Source organism: Drosophila serrata, unplaced genomic scaffold (genome assembly GCF_035046125.1).
Source record: "Drosophila serrata isolate PLE 108 unplaced genomic scaffold, ASM3504612v1 contig_88, whole genome shotgun sequence".
Classification (NCBI taxonomy): domain Eukaryota; kingdom Metazoa; phylum Arthropoda; class Insecta; order Diptera; family Drosophilidae; genus Drosophila; species Drosophila serrata.
In genome coordinates this window covers 385,914-406,871 of record NW_028256986.1, presented here as the reverse complement: position 1 = coordinate 406,871, position 20,958 = coordinate 385,914, and the positions used below count along the sequence as shown (strand labels likewise).

The following is a 20,958-nucleotide window of genomic DNA, read 5'->3' as shown; positions in this document are numbered from 1 at the left end:
TACGGCTGTCTTTCAGGGAGCACCTGGAGTATGCCCAGAAGAAGGCCAGCGGGACGGCAGGAAGTCTCGCCCGCATATTGCTCAACACTAGAGGGCCCAAGCCGATCACCAGGAAGCTGCTGACGAGTGTCGTAACATCCCAAATCTTGTATGCGGCGCCGGTGTGGGCAAAATCAGCCGCGAAGAAATCGTACATGCGGGGCGTAGAGGCAACTTATAGACTGTGCGATGTCAGGGTGGCGAGCGCTTTCAGGACGGTTTCGGACGACCCCGTTCTGGTGATAGCCGGCATGGTCCCCCTGAGGGAGCTGAGATTCGGTGTGCGCTGCGAAGTCACGAAGGATCAGGAGGCGGAGCCAAGGCCGAGGCGAAGAGCGCGGCTAGAGGAATGAGCTACGAGAGCTGGCAGGCGAAGTGGGACGCCTCGTCCAAAGGGCGTTGGACGCACAGGCTGATCCCCAACCTAGTGGCATGGATGGAGCGGAAGCATGGGCAGGTGGATTTCTACCTGACCCAGGTTTTGCGCGGGCATGGTTGCTTCCGTAGCTACCTCAAGAGGTTCGGCCATGACGACGAGGATGGTTGCCCGGAGTGCGGACCTTGAGTTGCGGAGGATGTGCACCACATAGTGTTTGAATGCCGCCGACGATGAGAGGGCCGCCCTGGAGGAGGTAGCAGGAGCGGAGATCAGGGTGGACACGCTGGTGTCGCTGATGATGGAGACTCCCAGGATGTGGAAAGCGACAGCAGCATTCTCGGCCAAGGTGCTGAAGGCCCTTATAGTGCTGGAGAGGGGTAGAAGGGAGCGGACGGGCTAAGAGGCCTACTATTGTGCGAAGCATTGCTTTGCGGCCGTACCGCACAATATGGGTCCTTGCCTCGTTCCTAGTTTTTAATTATTTATGTTACTTTAGGTGTTGTTTCTAGGAATAAAGTCGAATAAAAAAAAAAAAAAACATACATACCTATATACATAACTACCTGATTACACATAGCCGGCCGCTGATTTTCCTTTACGTCGCGCTGTTAAAACCAAGCTGTTTTGCGTCAAACATTATATACAAAGGTGGCTCGCGTTAAGCATGGTATACACCCTGCAGTACCGCATTTTATTAATAGGCCACTGTTATCGACTGTCATCAACGCGCCGACCGCGACTTCTACCGAGGCCATGCTCTGTCGACTGCGATTTCTACCGAGTCGATGCTCTGCCGACTGCGACTTCTACTACGACGCTCTGCCCAAGATACAGTTACGACGGTAGTCTAGGCGCCAGTTGTCGGCAGTACCATGGCTCTTCCGTTGAGAAATTTGTTGATGATTCATCGATGAATTGTTGATGTATTTGTTGATGAATTTTTGATGAATCATCGATGAATTGTTGTTAATGACAGCCCAGGACATGCCCATGTCCCTCATCATGTAACTTCATCAACAATTTGTATGGCCATTCATCGATGAATCATTAACAACACCGCCTTGACTGTTGATGAAACCTTGATAAATTACTGATAACTGGTACTGCAGGAATGTGTCTATTGCATATATATATACATATGTATATATAGCATAGTCGCGCGTTTGCCAAAACTCCGCTGATGCGAGGCAGACAATTTACAATAACAAAATTGAGGTTCGGTTGCATCTCGGTGACGCTGATTAACCTCTAAATTTGCGCGGTGAAAACTAAACTCAACTAAACTTTTATTAATTCTTGTCGCGTAAGGAAATAAAAATGTCTAATACGGAAAGCTCGGTACGGCCTCAAAATGAACCGCCAAGTGACGTGGACTACCGAGCCCCTTTTGCGGCAATTCAGCTCGATGAATTATTACATAAATGCCGAGTCGGTAGATCAGTTTGATGACTCTGATTTACTGGCGCCAATGGAGTGGATTAATTCCTTAAACCTGGCCTTTGATTTCGCACAGACTTCGCTGGAAAAATTGGATTTTTCGGAGATAGTGAGCGACCATCGGATCGAATTCTCCACAGCGTTCATGGGTATGAAGGAGAAGATAAATCGAGATTTAGCGGCGCATCGCAAGTTGCAATTGCCGTCTGCAACCGCTGCAAATTCAACATCCATCGACATTATAAACCGTTCAGATCTTTCTTTCCGATCTAGGAAGCCTCGGTTGCCAATTCTGGAGATAGCTCGTTTCATGGATCCTATTCTGATTAGCCGGATTTTCATTGCGACGTTCACCACGGTCATCGGAAATGATGAGGAGCTAAGCGATATTGAACATTACAATATCTAAGGTCAAGTTTAGGCGGCGTGGCTCTAGAGACCTTACATTCGCTTGAGCCCTCAAATGCCAATTATAAAAAGGCTTTGGATTTACTTAACAATCGATAGGGATCAGCCAAGGGTCTTCGTGAGTTAAGCGATTGCATGAATTCGCATCTGCGAGCAATCCGTACCCTTGCCACTATGCAACAAATCTTGGATGGATTGCTAATTCACATCGTCGCGCGTAAGCTGGATTAGAGGACGAGCGGAAAATGGGAAGAGGATTTGTCCATCAACGATCTATCTACTTGGGATTCTAAAGAGTTGTTCTTGCGAGGAGAGAGGAGGTGTAGGATGATGGAAAATTTGGATGAAGCCTTGGTAACGCAAACCCCAAACCAGCAGGTGGGAAAACCCCGGGATGCAAGCTATCGTGCCTCATTCTCCGCGGTCGTGACTAATAGTATCACTGATTATCAGCCCCATTTCAATATAAATGCAACATCATAGAAAATTCCGCAAAATATATCGCTCGCTGATCCTCATTTCAATTGATCAGAACAAATAGATCTTCGAATTTGTGCTGGCCTCTTTTTTGAAATTATGGCTAAGGAACAAATTCATTTGGATAGCGCGTTGCCAACACTTAACAACACCAAACATGGTTGGATCGTGTCTGGATGGGTGCCGAGTGTGACAACTCCTCAGTCTGTCTTAGCTGCCATCGTCAAGGATCCTAGTAATCATTCTGATGATGACACACTTGCTGCCGTAGCTGCCAGCTGCCTTCTTGGCTATTAAGCCATGCATCAGCGCTCTTATGATGAGGAGGAATCATTCCTTCATTCAGTTGGAGCATAAATTGCTCGTAGAGATTTTTATTTGTATGATTAAATTTCTGGTGGTGATTCAGTTAAGGAGGTGAGAGAAATTCGTTCCCAGGTTAAGGAACTACTGTCGCGATGGCACTTTCAAATCCGCAAATGGTGTTCGAATGATGCAGGCGTTCTCGAAGGGGTGTCTGACTGCGACAGGGAATAGTTAATATAATTCCATAAATAAAATTTGGCCTGGGATCCGGCGTCTGATCAGCTCCTATTTAATTTCTCTCAAATACCGACAACTCATCGACCACCAAACGAATTACATTGTCAACAATTGCCAAATTCTGTGATCCACTTGGACTTAATATACCAATGATTAGAAAATCTAAAATCTTTCTACAATACTTATGGAGTGCTAACTTGAATTAGGATGACGTATTGCTAGAGCTCATGCTTTAGTCATGGGGGGAGTTGACCTCTCAGTTGGTAGTCATCCAGAACATTAAATTTCCAAGATTCGCAATGCAACCACAGGCTTCCGTTGAATTTTAAGAGCGTGTTTATATTTGCGATCGGAGGTTAATGGAGAATTAAAGGTTCATTTGCTCTGTGCCAAGTCGAGAGTAGCACCCTTGAAGGCTTTGACATTTGCATGATTGGCTGAGCTTATAGTAAACGTCAAGGAAAGTATAGATTTCGACTGCGCATTTCATTGCTGGTCTGACTCGTCTATTGTGTTGGCATGGATTCGCCAGCCCCCGAGGGAGTTAACGTTTTTGTGTCGAACCGAATCGCGAAAATACAGGAGATGACGAAAGACATGACTTGACATCACGTTCCGACAATTTTTAACCCGGCAGATGTCGTGTCGAGAGGATGTACCACAAGAGAATTGCTGGATCATTTTCTTTGGGCTAACGGACCTTGTTTCTTTCTTCAAAGCTCGTCGAATAGGCCCTCTCTGCTGGAGTCAGTTATGGATCTTCCAGAGCGTCGTTCCGCAACTTAAGTTGGAGCCGTTTCCATTGACGAATCATCGAGCTGCAAATTCATCAACACTTTTGATAAGTTGCAGCGCGTATTTGCACACATTCATCGTTTCATTGCCAATCGAAAAGCCAAAGCTGTTCCATTAAAAGACCTTTTTTCGGTTGAGGAGATTGAGCTTGAGGAGATCAACCTTGGTACTGTGCTGCTTCTGAGGAGCATCCAGCAGGTTCACTTTGCCAAGGAGTATAGGGTTCTCAGCCAGGGCAGGACGTGTCCTTAGGAAAGCAAACTGATCTCACTAAGGCCAATGCTCGGATTCGATGGATTACTTCGTCTTGACTGAAGGCTGCAGAATTCCAATTTAGACCACGATAAGAGGCATCCGTTATTTTTACCCAAGGATCACGGAGTCACAAAGGCGATCGTCATTTATTTTCATAGAAATCTTGTACATGCAGGACCACAAGCATTGTTTGCCGCATTGCGGCAAAGTTATTGGCCAATTGGAGGCCTCAAATTCGTTGCGAGCGTCGTCAACAAATGTATCCGATGTTTTCGAATGAAGCCAGTGACTTGGGAGAACGTTATGGGTAGCCTGTCAGCAGATAGAGTGCAGCCTAATCCCGTATTTCATGCCACAGGAGTGGACTATTGTTGGCCTTTCTATTGCAAAGCGAAAAGCAGGAATAAAGCACCTCACAAGTGTTATATCGCCGTGCTTGTCTGTTTCTCCACGAAGGCGTCACATTTGGAAGTCGTCCAGGACCTCACGAACGATTCCTTCATCGCAGCCCTCAGAAGGTTTATTAGCCTTAGGGACAGTCCGCGTATTATTTGGAGCGACAATGCTACAAATTTCTTCGGTGAGAAGAGTGAGCTTGTCGAGCTAAAGGCATTGTTTGGGAGCGAGCAACACACGGCATCGAAATCATCTGTCTGTTTGGCTGATGGGATCGACTGAAAATTCATCCCTCCGCGTGCCCCTCACTTCGGAGTTTTATGGGAGGCGGCGGTCAAGGCGGTAAAATATCATATTTACAGGGTCGTTGGACGCTCCTTCTTGACCCTTGATGAATTGCGAACCCTATCGTATGAGATTTCCGCCATTCTCAATTCTCGACCACTCTGTCCACTTACAGAAAGAGCGGATGACCTGGAAGTGCTAACGCCAGCTCACTTCCTAAGGGGTTCCAGCAACGGCCGATTTCCTGAGCCTGACGTGAGTCATCTTCGCGAAGGCCACCTCAGCAGATGGCAATGGGTGACCTAGATGCAGCAGCACTTTTGGAAAAGGTGGAGCAGCGAGTACTTGCCCCTACTTCAAAAAGGAGAAAGTGGCGCTTCGAAACGTCCAACATCAAGGTTGGAAACATAGAGTTGCTGAAGGAGGACAACATTCCGTCCATGAATTGGCAGCTTGGGCGCATTGCCATTGCCGAGTAGCCATGTCCGTACTGCTACGGGTCTGATCAAGAGGGCAGTCGCCAAGCTATACGTCCAGCCTCACGATGCCAATGAAGTTGGAACAGTACCTCTTCCAACGGGGGGAGTATGTTCGGAGCAGACCTCTCGCGCCTTAGCTCTTCTCTTTAGTTATCTATTTCTCTCTCTCTTTTTCTTCTGTCGCCTTATCTGTAAGCTAAGCTACATTTTAATTATATATATTGAATCCAAGCGTTCGATCGTAAGTTGCAGCTCCGACGAGGGAAAAGACAAGAAAATAAACAAGGCATATAATCGACCTATTTGTGCGTTAGTTATTATTGCTCAAGGCTGCCAAATTCAGGCATGGGCACGCCTTGGCTCCCAAAGCTCGTGCGGTTCATTCTGTTATATTTTGGAACAGCACACAGCTTGTCGGCAGAGGCCTCATTTCACATTTACAAAAACAATGACATGACGGCAGAGATCTCAGCGCACATCTACACAAAAATGATATACATGTATTTTTTTCAAAACCTGCACGCCATTCGTGAAGCTGCGTACTTGCTCTAGAACAGAAAAAAACAATTTGAAAACTGTTAACATTTGCGTGCTCAAATATGCAAAAGTCACATTGATAATTATGCACGCATACATATATATTTGCGTAAATGTATGTGTATAACAAGTAGATGCACATTCCAATTTGTTCCTTCTTTCTCGCCTGTTCGTTGTTCTTTTGTTCTCTCGATATTCTCACTCACTTCTTTTCTGGCATTAAGAGCGTGCGGTTCATAAAATCTAAGTGTGCATTATTATCTGTTCATTGCGGGTTGTACTTAATTGTATTACTTATTTATTAACAAAAACCATAAAAACTTTCAAGTCATTCATGCTGCGTTGTCAAAAATGTTACACTGAATGCAAGAATTTGTCATTTGTGATTTATTCGTTATTTTAGAACCTATGCGAAAGTTCATTATTCAAATGGCTGAATTTTAAAATTTATCCTTAGAGACCAGTTTTTTTTTATAAAGACCAGAAGTCCAGGCTTAGTTTGCCGATCTTTGCTTACAAAACAAAAAATACAACATTAAATGACACTTTCTTACTAAACATTAAGTGAATAAAAAAATATTCATAGAATAGCTCAACAATATTTGGCAGTATATTTACTTTCCTAACATTTTTTTCAGGATCATAATTGCGACGCGCAGCGATGCTGGTTGTTGTTGTTAAAATTTTTTGTATGGCTCAGTTCTTTATTTTTCGTGCCCATCTCTGCTTTATAGGGTCTGGATTGAATAATAATACCTTGCAGGGGTATACAAATAAACGTTGAAGGGGAATTAAAGCCACAATCAATGGCACGGCTTTTTAAAATGGAGAACAAATTCCTGCGAAAATAACAACTTAGAGAAGTTTCTAAAATATTTTTGATAACATATATTGACTATGGACATAAGGTAAAGTCTAAAGAGATAGAAATATCACCTACCTTAAGCTATACAGAGGGATACAAATTTAACTAAAAAATTAAGAGTGGTGTTTGACGCTTGGACCCCGAGACTAGAAAGTTATTTCTGACATAATTTTAAATTGGATAAATAGGGGCTTGTGTTATCAGCGGTCATATAAAAATTTTCCGGCACGCCGAAGTTTATATTCCCTTGCAGATAGAAATTTTACATTCGCACTTTTGCATTTTCCTTTATCCCTAACAATTGTTTGTGTGGTAGCTATATTATATAGTCGTCCGATTTAAATTAAAAACTAAATACTAAAATAATAAAAAATATATATATCTTAAATAATATGTACATTTAAAGAAAACTAAAAAAGTTATAGTTTTTAATTGTATTAATTTCTCCATTGTTCCTATGGCCATCTATATTTCTTTTTTTTATTGGACGTTGATGCACTACGGTCAGTACATACAAGTGGCCCGTATGACACCAGGCACGTGCCTGTTTGGGTTAGGTGTTAGTAGGCGCGATATAAAATATAGGACAGAATACGAGGAAAATTGACTACCGGCGTTCTGCCAGATTGTTAGCTTGCATGCTTACTAAGTGTGTTAGTATTAAAGATTTTAATTTGGGAAGGGAATCTACTTTAGAGATTAGTGTGTACAAATCATTATAATTTGCACATAGCACTCGAAAAGGTTCATGCAGTTCAAAGGAGGTTCTACAGTGGCGCAACACTAATGGGATATAGGATCTAGTAGTTCTACATGGTACATGGAAATTAAGCTGACTCAACAAGTCAGCACTTTCCACATCACCATGTATAAGGTTAAAAATAAAGGTTATCCCTAGCATCGTTCTACGATTGGCTAAGGACGGCAAGTTTATTAATAGGAGTCTACTAGAGTTGGAAGGTAATCTTTGGTTTGCATCCCAATTTAAACCGCGTAGAGCGAAAAGTAAAAAGTTCTTTTGAACCGACTCAATGCGTTTACTATGGACGCCGTACTGAGGGCTCCAAACGCAGCATCCATATTCTAGGATAGGACGAACTAAGGAAGTATATAAGGATTTAGTAACATAGGGGTCATTGAATTCCTTCGACCACCGTTTAATAAATCCAAGCACACCCCTGGCTCTATTCACCATAGACGAAATATGATCAATAAAGTCAAGTTTTGGGTCCAAGCGGACGCCCAAATCGTCAACAGTATTAATTCTTTCCAAAGAGCAGCCGTTCAGCGTGTAAGTAGCAAGCTTAGGAGCGACACGAGAGAATGTCATTAGCTTGCATTTCGAGCCATTTAAGTTTAATAAGTTTACACGGCACCAAGTTTGAAAATTATTAAGATCTGTTTGTAAATCCGACTGGCAGGCAACGTCATTGTATTGCACGCAAAGCTTGACGTCATCTGCGTACATAAGTACTCTGGAGTTAGTCAAGACTTTGGGCAGGTCATTTATGAACAATGTAAACAATAAGGGTCCCAAATGGCTTCCTTGCGGGACACCAGATGTAACCCTTAGAATATTGGATAAATTATTCTTAAAGAGGACCTTTTGCGTCCTGCCATTCAAATAACTAGAGATCCAATTAAGAAGATCACTTGGAAAACCCATTGAATCGAGTTTTCTAACGAGGAGAGAATGATTAACAGAGTCAAATGCTTTACTGAAATCAGTATAGATTACATCTGTCTGACAATTATTATGGAAGCCCTTTATAATATAGGAAGAGAGCTCCAAAAGATTTGTTGTTGTTGATCTTCGCTTCATAAAACCATGTTGACATGGAGAAATAACCGATCTACAAAGGTGCTGTAAGTGAGGGGTGATAAAGTTTTCAAATAATTTAGGGATGGCCGACAACTTAGAGATTCCTCTATAATTGCTGGCATCCAATTTGCTACATTTTTTGTGGAGAGGAATAATAAACGATTCCTTCCAAATAATGGGAAAGTGGGAGGTTGCTAAGGACAAGGTAAACAATTTCAGAAGGGGATAGCACAGGGCGTCGGCACAATACCTGAGCACACAGCCTGGAATTCCGTCGGGACCTGGCGAATAAACTGGCTTGACACGATGAAGATCTAAAAGGAGAGAGCTTTCGTTTAGGCTAGGACACAAAATTAAGTTCGATTTGGGTATGTCGTAGGAATAAGTCTGGTATATATACGAAGAGCTAGAATAGGTTGTTTGAAAAAACTGCGAAAATAGATCGGCTATTGCCTGATCATTATTTGCGGTAGTACATATTTTCAAATGAAAGCGAGGAAGGATTTGTTTTAGGTTTACGTTTAGTGTTAACGAAATTATAAAACTGTTTTGGGTCCTGTGAGAACTGGGCCCTACAACGAGTTAAATAGTTTTTATAACACTGCGCGTTCAGCACGGTAAAGTTTGACCGAGCTGATAAATAAGATGAAAGGGCAGATTGAGAACCGGTGATTTTAAATCTAGCATAAAGTCAAGATTTTTTATTTTTAAGTCGCCTCAACTCTTTAGTAAACCACGGCGGTTTATTCGAGCTTGGCGGATAATATAACGGAACGCATTCAGTAAAAAATGAGTTCATGGCACTGTAAAAAATATCCACGGCAACTGCCATGTCAGTGCACATGTATAGATCGGACCAATTGGGAATTGGAATTTCGAACATGGTTGACTTGAGACAGCGAAATGTCAAACAAGCCAGCGATAAAGTCATGTTGTGTAGGTGTATTGAGAGTATTGGTGGAATTATTCGAGCACCAAATAGCACCAGGGATATTAAAATCTCCAAGAACTACCAACTGGTCTCTATCCAAAAGTCTACTGGAAACCATCTGAATAGCGGAAAGGTGATTCCAATAAATAGGAAGTTCCGACAGTGGAGGTATGTAGGAACAGGTAATAAAAATGGAGCTACCTTTGATAGATAGCTTCACATAGAAGGTTAATAATTCTGACGTGAGTGAGGAGTCCACCGCTATAAGAACTCCACCCCCGCGTCTGATAGGGCGATCTAGCCGATATACCGTGAACACAGCTGGAAAAACTTCGGAGCTCAGAATCTCCGGCTTTAACCAGGTTTCTGTGAGCACAATAACCTGAGATGCAAACGAAAGGCTATCAGAAAATACCTAAGGAGTAGGTTAGTTTTTTGGGTCGGGATTGGAAGACGTAGAAGGCGCAGTGGTAACATCAGGCCTGGGAAGAGTTATTCCTACAGGCCGCTTTTTCTTTTTCTTCGCCTCGAACTCCTTAACAACTATGTAATCTGGCCAGAAGTTGGGAGAGCAAATAGTGTTAAAGAGCTCGTTAGGGACATTTATTTTGAAAGATGAAATGTCCCTTGCGTAAGAAAATTTGAACTTTTCCACCTTTATCTTAATTTTTTCGGCTCTGGTTTTGCCTTGTATAAAGGCGAGAACATCTTCCGATGTTTGGTCAGGGGAGAGCCGCGAGACAAAAATATGTCTCGTTGGTGGAACCGCTATAAGGGCTTTTGGCAAGGCAGATTGGTTATCTGCCGTGCCATTGTCGGCCGGTATTCCGGGCCTAACACCCTGGGCAGATATATTTGTGTGGACGGGACTTTGAAGGGTCAATATTTGCGACCCCCCAGGGGATAAAACAGAGGCGTGAGAGGCTGCTGCTGAGAGCCCGTTGCAGGTAGTTGGGGTCCGTCTACATGCTGCCCACCAGTAGCAGTTTTTTTGCGCCTAGAAGACTCATTTAATAGCGTAAGGCTATTAAACTGGGTGTCCAGCGCCAAGAACATATCAAGAGTTTTACGAAAACTCGTTAAAATGCCTTAAAACCGCTTTTGGTTTGCCGCATGAAAGACATCATCTCCCTTTCTACATCGCGACAGGCCTCACAACAGTAACGCAGGCCGATGTTTTTCCTTACATCGTCCACCGTCCGAGCTGCAACTCCAATACACTTGGCGTGCATGACGTTGTCGCACAGCCAGCAGCCGATTGTAAGGTCACCTGCAGCAATTGCCTTTTTGCAGGTTTTAACGGAACAGACAATATTTGAGGACATTATAACGACTTACCACTGTACTTTCAATTGAAAAAAAACAACAGAGCTATGAAGAAAGAAGCGAGAGCGAGAGAGCGGGAGAGCGTAATAGATTAGATAAGATAAGAAGTGCAGCGGCACAACTAAAGCGAGAGAGTTGGAGAGCGTGGGAGATAAATAGATGAAACGTTTAGCTGTTGCGACGGCGCAAACAAAAGCTAGACGAAGAAGGCACAAAAAGGAATTCAAAATATGCAAAAGCTAGCACTAGCAGCACAACTAAATTGGAGAAAAAAACCAATTATATACACAAAATTAGGATAGCTGCATGCACACGCGAAGTGAACGGGAAGTTATAAACACAAATTAGAAAATTTAAGTTAACCCCGGTGGTTAGATTGAAACTTTAACACAAAACGAGAGCGCAAGAAAAAAACACGTCCGTTCACTTGGAAAGATGATATGAAATGATATATGATATAGCAGTCCGATTAAAAAAAAAAATAACACAAAATTGTAGATTAAAATGAAATGGCTATATCTCAAATTTGATGACAATATGTTAAAAACTGGAAAAGATATATATATATTTTTTGTAATTTTCCGATCGTTCTTATGGCAGCTACATGATATAGTCACCCGATCTGGCCCTTATTTACTTATTTACGATTGAGCGTATATAAAAGACTAACTGCAAAGTTTCATTCAGACAGTTTCAAACTGAGAGACTAGTTTGCGTAGAAACGGACAGACAGACGGATATGTCTAGATCAGCTCGGCTGATGATGCTGATCAAGAATATATGTATGTCGCAGTGTGATTCCTAGTAAATGTAGCATTCTGGTAAATTGGGGACTCGGGGAATTCCCTGCTTCTGCTTTACTAGCTGATATTGAGCGAAAGCACGGCAGCAGAGGCAGAGACGCTATGCTGCTGAGTGAGGTTCGATGGTAAGATACCAAGAGTCTTGAGTAAGACAGAGATGGCTGCATACGCTTGACTTGAGTGAGTTTATGACGTGAGCGCGTATGCTGAAATGGTCAGTTGGTGGAACTTGGGTATTCGAACCGATCGGAACTCGCTGTGCAGCTGCGTCAATTATCAAAAGTGTTGACATGGATAACATACCCTTGCCGCCGACATCAGAAGTGGGATTGGCTCCGCCAAAAGAGGACAGCTCTAGTCTATATAGGGCAGCCTTAGAAGAACAAAATCGGAATTTAATGGAAATAATAAAATCCATGCAGGCACCAAGAGCACCGACAATAGACGGGAGAGCACTCCACGTCACTCTACCCAAGTTTTGCCCTGACACAGCTGGAGCAGATGCATCAGCTTGGTGTACTACAGTGGACTTAATTTTTGCGGATAATGCTCTCGAAGGCAGTACGCTTGTGATTGCGTTAAGCAAAGCATTAGAAGGCAGTGCATCGCAATGGCTGTCCCAAATATGCTTCGCTGGCATCACATGGCCGCAGTTTAAGGAACTCTTCATCCAACGTTTCGTGGGCATTGAGACAACTTCTGCCATACTGATGAACATTCTGAACGGACGTCCCAAAACTGGAGAGAATTTCGCTGAGTACGGCAGTCGCATTGTCACCCTATTGCTCTCAAAGTGGAAGGCAAAGAATTTGGAGGAGATTGCGATATCAGTAGCGTTAGCTCACATGGCTCAAATTGACAATAATTTGTTGCTTTGGCTGTTTACAACGAATGTGACGACTCGTAATGAGCTGCAGCAGCAGCTACAGGCTTACGCTTTCAAGAAGCGTATCAACGGAAAACGGACATGTGGCTTCTGTATGCCCCAAAAATCGTACTGGTGGAAACAGCAAGAGCTACGAGAGGCGAGTTGACGTTTGTACCGTAGCTCCACCAAGTGGAACAATTACCTTATCCGGTGAGTCTATTCCATATTGTTTTGATTCTGGAGCCGAATGTTCACTGGTCAAGGAGAGTGTTGCGGATAAATTCACCGGAAAACGATTTAACAATATTGTAACTTTAAATGGCATAAGTAACGATTCCATTTGTAGCACATTGCAAGTTCTGAGTAATATTAATATTGAACAATATTGTTTAGAAGTTTTATTACATGTAGTTATGGACAAATATTTGAAGCATGACGTGTTGATTGGCCGTGAAGTTTTAGGCCTGGGCTTTGGTGTATCAATTGATGCAGATAAATTTTGCTTTTATAAGACAAAAAGAGTAAATGTTCTGAGCCTAGCGAAGTATGAAGAAATCATAAATTCTGACACCAATTTAAACGATTCCGATAAGACGATATTAAACAATATGTTGAGATGTCACTCTGATAGGTTTATTGACGGAATTCCAATGACTCGTGTGACGACAGGTCAATTAGAAATTAGGCTAATAGATCCACAAAAGACTGTGCAACGCCGACCTTATAGGCTTAGCGAAGATGAGAGGAAGCACGTTCGGTGCAAAATTGATGAATTGCTTACATCAAAAATTATTCGTCCCAGCTGCTCACCATTTGCTAGTCCCATGATGCTGGTTAAGAAGAAAAATGGCACAGATCGTCTTTGTGTAGATTACCGCGTTTTAAACGACAATACAATTGCCGATAAATATCCTTTGCGTCTTATTTCGGATCAAATAGCTCGTCTTCGTGGTGCAAGGTACTTTTCGTGTATAGATATGGCAAGTGGATTTTACCAAATCCCTGTACACCCAGATTCAATTGAGCGAACGGCCTTCGTTACACCCGATGGACAGTACGAATTCTTAACCATGCCCTTTGGTCTGAAGAACGCACCTTCTGTGTTTCAGCGTGCAATAATAAAAGCCCTGGGTCCGTTGGCACACACATTCGCAATTGTTTACATTGACAATGTTATGGTAGTAGTTAAAACAAAAGATGAAGCGTTAGAACGACTAAAGATAGTGTTGGACACCTTAAGTAAAGCCGGATTTTCATTTAATATAACGAAATGTTCGTTTCTTAGAACTAAAATCGAGTACCTTGGGTTTGAAATAACGAATGGAGAAATTCGGCCAAATACACAAAAGATCAAGGCATTGATAGGGTTGCCACCTCCGGAAACTGTTACTCAATTACGACAGTTTATTGGTTTAGCTTCTTACTTTCGACAATTCATTCCAAAATTTTCCGAAATATTAAAACCATTGTTTACGCTTACTTCAAAAAATAATGCTAATTTTGTCTGGTTGCCAGAACATGAACAAATACGTTTGAAAATAATAGGTGTATTGACACAGGCCCCAGTATTAACTATATTTGATCCACAATATCCAATAGAATTGCACACAGATGCCAGCTCCATCGGTTACGGGGCAATATTGTTACATAAAATCGAAAATAAATCCTATGTAGTGGAGTATTATAGCAAATGTACTTCTCCGGCAGAAGCAAAATACCACTCGTACGAACTCGAGACTTTAGCAGTTGTCAATGCTATGAAGCATTTTAGGCATTATTTACAAGGTCGTAAATTTGTCGTTTACACTGATTGTAACTCTTTAAAGGCCAGTCGCACCAAAATGGAATTAACACCAAGAGTGCATAGATGGTGGGGGTTTTTACAGTCATTTGATTTCGATCTTGAATATAGAAAAGGGGAGCGAATGGCGCATGTCGATTTCCTTTCCCGAAATCCACTGTCAGAAGGAAATAAGTGTGTGGATAAAATAATTGAGAAGCGTATTAATCTTACTGAAGTGACCGACAATTGGTTGGTGTCCGAACAGCAGCGCGATCCTGAAATAATCAATATTTCATCCAAATTACGCAATAACGAGTTACCGGAAAATTTAAATAAAACATTTGAATTGAGAAAGGGTATATTGCATAGGAAAATACAGAGGAATGGTAAAACAAGGTGCTTGCCGGTAATTCCAAGGGCATTTAGGTGGGCAGTGATCAACCACGTACACGAATCTGTTATGCATTTGGGATGGGAAAAAACATTAGATAAGGTATATGGATATTACTGGTTTGAGAATATGACCAAGTATGTACGTAGATTTGTAGAAAATTGTATCACGTGCAAACTAGCAAAACCCACAAATGGAAAGGTCCAGGCAGAATTGCATCCAATTCCTAAGATAGAGATACCATGGCACACAGTTCACATCGACATTACAGGAAAAATGAGTGGCAAAAACGACTTAAAAGAATACGTCATTGTTTTAATAGACGCATTCACCAAGTTCGTTTATTTTTACCACACACTGAATATAGACACCGAAAGCTGTATTAAAGCTGTGAAATCGGTTGTGGCGCTATTTGGATTGCCAACTAGAATAATAGCGGATCAAGGTCGTTGTTTTGCTAGCTCAGGCTTCCGCAATTTCTGTTCCGCTCAAAAGATTCAGCTGCATTTGATCGCTACGGGAGCTAGTAGGGCAAATGGACAGGTTGAACGCGTGATGAAGACACTCAAGACAATGCTGACAGCAGTTGAAACGAGTCAGAGATCATGGCAGGAGGCATTGGCTGAAGTACAACTGGCCATGAATTGTACTGCAAATCGAGTCACCAAGTTTAGCGCTTTAGAGCTATTAATAGGAAAAGAAGCTAGGCCTTTTGGTTTATTGTCAATAAACGAAGAAGACAATGATGTAGATAGAGAACAGATTAGAATTCAAGCCAAGGAAAACATGGAAAATAATGCAAGATATGACAAACAAAGATTTGACAAAAATAAGGCAAAGATTATGAAGCATAACGTAGGTGATCATGTTTTGCTGAAAAACGAAGAACGGCATCAGACAAAGCTTGACCCCAAATTTAAAGGTCCATTTGAGGTGATCAAAGTTTTAGACGGCTATCGATATGAACTAAAATCATTAATTAATAAGCGAACGTATAAATATTCTCTTGAATGGCTAAGAGCGCTACCAAGCAGACAAATAATTAACGAATTAAACGAAGAATTCGATGGCCTCAGTGATGGCGATTCCCAGGAGGGGAACGAACTAAAAGACGACGTTAGTAAGCGTGCGCCTGTGTCCCAAGAGGGGAATTGAGGACCGCACCATAACAGCTGTCTCACAGGGATGAGAAGTGTTATGGCGGGGGTCAAGGTGATTGGGTGTAAGTGTGCACACCAAATTAAATTGAGAAACTAAGAGACAAATCTAAGTATGTAAAATCTGAATTATTGGAAAATTCTGATTAGAATTAAATGATATGAATAAGATCATGAAGTTGAAAAAGTATTGTGTTTGTAAACGAAAGGAAATTGTGTTTCCTAGATAAGAAAAATTGTCAGTTAATGCTTGTGTAAGCGGCTCTGTAAGTTTGTAAATTGTTAGAGAAAGTTATGTTATTAAAACTAAGAGATACCATAATTAAAAGAGTCTGGTATGTGACTTGGACATGGGTGGTGGATGTAGCACACGAGGACGTGTGATAGGTCAGGAAGGCCGTGTCGCAGTGTGATTCCTAGTAAATGTAGCATTCTGGTAAATTGGGGACTCGGGGAATTCCCTGCTTCTGCTTTACTAGCTGATATTGAGCGAAAGCACGGCAGCAGAGGCATAGACGCTCTGCTGCTGAGTGAGGTTCGATGGTAAGATACCAAGAGTCTTGAGTAAGACAGAGATGGCTGCATACGCTTGACTTGAGTGAGTTTATGACGTGAGCGCGTATGCTGAAATGGTCAGTTGGTGGAACTTGGGTATTCGAACCGATCGGAACTCGCTGTGCAGCTGCGTCAATTATCAAAAGTGTTGACATGGATAACATACCCTTGCCGCCGACCGACATACCCTTGCCGCCGACATGTATTTATTTGGTCGGAGAAGACTCCTTCACATCGTTGCAAACTTCTGACTGAAATTATAATATCATGCAAGGGTATGACAATAAACTATGGTACAGCTGGTCTGATCCGTTATAAGCTACTTTAGCTCTTGTAGACATAACCAAAGTTGTAAAAATTAGAAAATCGGAAAGATGTTTAAAAATGTTTTCAAGATGGATGAACTCATAACCGAAGGCAATGCAATTGAAAGCGCCATAAAAATGACATTTCCAGTAAGTCATTCATTTTAAATAAGCCAAAGATTTTAAAAGTGATAGAAGATAAAGGAGACAACAAAATAACACAAATAAAAAACAAATGAGGTCGTAAAAACATTGGGTCTTTACTGGGAACTCCATGAAGATGACCTTAAACTAAATGATAATGTAGATCTAGAAAAGAAAATAAACAAACAGTACTTTTAAACCTATCAAAAATATGTGACCCTTTGGGATGGGTAGTCCCAGTAATTATTATAGGAAAGTTGTTAATGCAAAAACTTTGATTGTCTGAAAATAGAAGATATCAAATGATTATACTCAAAAATGGAAAGTTTTTAAAGAAAAAATATCATTATTGAAAAAAGACCACAACAAATTCCATTATTTTATTAAACTTCACGAGTTTCCGATGCGTCAGAAAAAGCATATCGACCAGTATATGGAAAAGTTTGAAAATATTTATAATGGTACCTAAAAATTGGAGAACAACTCCAAAACTGGAGCTATGCGCAGCTTATCTAATTTTCAAACTATTAAAAAAATACGAAAAAAATTGAAGCACGAAGTGATTCTACCATAACTTTAGCTTGGATTGATCAAAGCCAAATTTAAGCTATCAATCATAAGACTGATAAAATTCTATTCTAAATTTTAGTATAAAGAGGCAGAGTGGAATCATGTTAAAGCAGAAGATAAGCGGAAGCGGAATCAAGAGGGATTTTTTTAGTGTCAGTCAATACTGTGTTTACAACTGATGGAATTATTATCTACTAGCGGCCCGTCCCGGCTTCGCACGGCCATTAAACTTTACATTTAGAGTTGTCAATTTTAACACATTCATAATAATAATAATAATATGATACATATTCATCCTTTATTTTTTTGTTTTTTTTTTCAATTATTGAGGTCATAACCCTAAAAGAAAATACATTTATTTTGTTAGAGCTTCTCTGTAAACAATATTTGATGTTTAATTTTGTGGCAGCAAAATAAATTGATTTTCATTGGCTCCGACTCACGATAGACCAACATACAGTTGACCATGAGTAAAACATTTCTTTCGCAGATCGATCCATACTAATTCGAAGGTTTTGCCTTGTGACTTGTTAATTGTTAATGCGAAAGATGTTTTTACCGGAAATTGAAGCCGTTTAAATGGGATTGTCATATCATTTTGGATCATCGGTATCCTCGGTATATGAGCTAGTTGACCACCTGCTGGGCATATTATGGTTAAGAGGGCACTTCTGAATACATCAAGGTTCTGGCAAAATCATCTTCCTGGCATAAGGTGAAGAAGGCAGTCAGAGTTGTCGCTGGCGGATTCAGGACTCTTTCTTGCACATTTATTTCTGTGAAATAGACACGTTGACCATTCTCCAAATGGAGTGCCAAGTGAACTAAAGCTGGATAGCGTTCATGAATGTGGAATGAAAAAATTCTCCATGCAGCCTCGTTGCTGCTTATGTATCTTCCAGCCTGTTATTGAGATATTTCATCGACAACTCGTACTGCATTGTTGTCACCATTTTCTGCCTGAACACCAAAAACTGCCATATCGCTGCCTTTATTCACGTACTTGCAGATATATTTAATCGATTTCACGGAATTGCAATATTCTACGTTGATGTGCGCTTTGTATGATTTTGACAATAGTGTTGAGTATGGAACCACCCAACGATTGTCTACCTCAATATCACCAATTCTCTGTTTAAATTTGCCGAAGTCCCTCCTTCTCCAGTTGACCGTCTCCTATACAGAGGATATCCATCGACCACATGGGCCATGGATCATGTTCTTGATGACAACTTCATGCAAATCCGTATCAACCTCGGCCCATGGAATCTCAGCGCATATAACATCGTCGATTTCATCTGGAGTAATTTTATCATACAGCCAAATCAGTATGTGCGCATGCGGCAATCCTCTCTTCTGCCATTCTACTGAATACATCCAGCACCGCACAGATCCAAAAACTCCATGTTTCACAATAAAATCCATCAGTGACTTGAGCTTTTGTCTGAAAACACGGGCTGTGATGTCATGCCTATCCCTATACGATTGTCCAGGAAATAACAGCTGTACTATCTCGTCCCAAGCTGGATTGCATGTGAAGGTGATAAATAAGTCTGGACGGCCGTAGCAACGAACATATGCCATGGCATTTTGACCATATTCATGCATGTGGCGTGGACTACCTATGTATTAGGATGGCAAAATCGTGAGCTTTCCAACGTTGGTTGTATTACGGTCATTCATCACAGCATCCCGCAAATGGATATATTCCTCTGACCGAAGGTTCAAGCCTATCTGCTCGTCTTTCTGCTGATTTTTCGTTATGCATCTGCATTGCTCTCAGCCGCTCAGTCTCTCGGATGGAGGCCCGTTCTTCGTCAGTCATATTCGTAATCTTACGTCTTTTTGCTTCTGTATTGCGATTACGACGACCCAAACTCGACTTCTTGGGTGGCATGACTTCGTTTCTTACTGAACCTGAACAAAAAAATTAAATTTTTATCTCCAATTCCTTATTTCAATACGTTTTGAATGAAAATGCTTTGATTCAGCTGGCTGCCTGTAGAGGGCGGTAGTTTTTTGATATTTTTTTAACACCTTGGATTACGTTATCGTAATTTTAGTAAGGATGCCTTTTTTTTTTTAAATGAAATATAGCCTATGTCACTCAGGAATGATGTAGCTTTCCAACAGTGAAAGAATTTTTCAAATCTGCCAAGTACTTTCGGAGCCTATTCTATTCATACAAACAAACAAACAAAAAATCAAACCTTTCCTCTTTATATAATAGTATAGATAGATAATTTGTAGGGAAATTATTCATACATCTAAAAATTAAAATCAATATGCTCGTGAAATTTGTTAATATAAATGTAAGAAATAAATCTTATCCAAATTACTTAACGGTTAAGGAACTTAAATATTCAGAAATAATAATATTTAACAAGAAAGGAAGCTAACTTCGGTGCGCCGAAGTTTATATACCTTTGCATATAGAACTTCTATGAATAGGAATCCATACAATATAGATTATATATATTTGTGTTAAAAAACAATGAAGTAATACCTGCTTTCACCTATGTGATATAGTCGTCCGATTTTCATAAAATTTGACACAAAATTTAAGACTAATATAAAACGGCTATACCTCAAATTTGATGAAAATCTGTTGAAAACCGAAAAAGTTATAATTTTTAATTGTATTAATTTCTCGATCGTTTCTATGGGAGCTATATGATATAGTAGTCCGATTTTCATAAAATTTTATGCAAAATTTTAGAGTATAGAAAAATAGCTATATCTCAAATTTGATCCAATTCTATTGAAAACTGAAAATGTTATAAATTTTTTTTGTAAAAATTTTCTGATCATTCCTATGGCAGCTATATGATATAGTCGTCCGATCCGGCCCGTTCCGACATATATACGATTGAGAGTATATAGAAGGCTAACTACAAAGTTTCATTCAGATAGCTTCAAAACTGAGAGACTAGTTTGCGTAGAAACGGACAGACAGCCGAGAAGGCAGATTGTGAGCAGGGAACACCTCTTAGTAGATAAAAATATATCGAAAGAACATCGAAGTTTAAATTTGTATACCCTTGCAGGGTACTAATACGAATTGACGGCCATAGCTAGATCAAGAATGGGTCCGAAAAATCTCCTTTAGTGTTTTAATAAATTTCTAACTGAAATTTTAATACTCTGCAATGTCATAAATATGATTTCTGATAGATTAATAGTATGTCTTACCATTCTATATTTACAGAGAAAAGAAGCCCAATTACTTAAATCATTTTTACCACAGAAATATGAATATGTTTTATTTATTCCAATGACGTCAGTTCAGGTGCGTATAAAAATTTTGAATATTAATAATTTAAATAATCTGAATCCTTGTTTTTTAAATATGTTTCATTAAGAATCTTGAATTAAATAAATAATTATAAGTGTGGTTGTTAATAAGGG

The 20,958-nt window shown here is 40.7% G+C and overlaps 1 protein-coding gene and 1 pseudogene across 35 annotated transcripts in view; both read left to right on the top strand.

Moving 5' to 3' along the window:
* The window catches only part of LOC110177636 (chromatin remodeler ATRX homolog), a 597,323-nt gene that overhangs the window by 233,755 nt on the left and 342,610 nt on the right, over positions 1-20,958 (top strand). For 31 of the 34 annotated variants that reach the window (XR_015273279.1, XR_015273296.1, XR_015273287.1 and 28 more), the window contains one exon: positions 20,759-20,839. Coding sequence is in view for 25 of the 34 variants with exons in the window: in XM_086840143.1 (XP_086696269.1) it covers positions 20,759-20,839 (81 nt within the window). In the remaining 9 variants the exon portion in view is untranslated. Of the gene's footprint in view, positions 1-6,668; positions 6,939-20,758; positions 20,840-20,958 lie in introns of those variants that run through there. The other 3 variants (XR_015273290.1, XM_086840187.1, XM_086840142.1) reach the window with 3 other exon arrangements.
* Positions 1,770-2,746, top strand: LOC147644823 (uncharacterized; annotated as a pseudogene). The gene has a single exon (XR_015273329.1). The product of XR_015273329.1 is annotated as an uncharacterized LOC147644823 (transcript).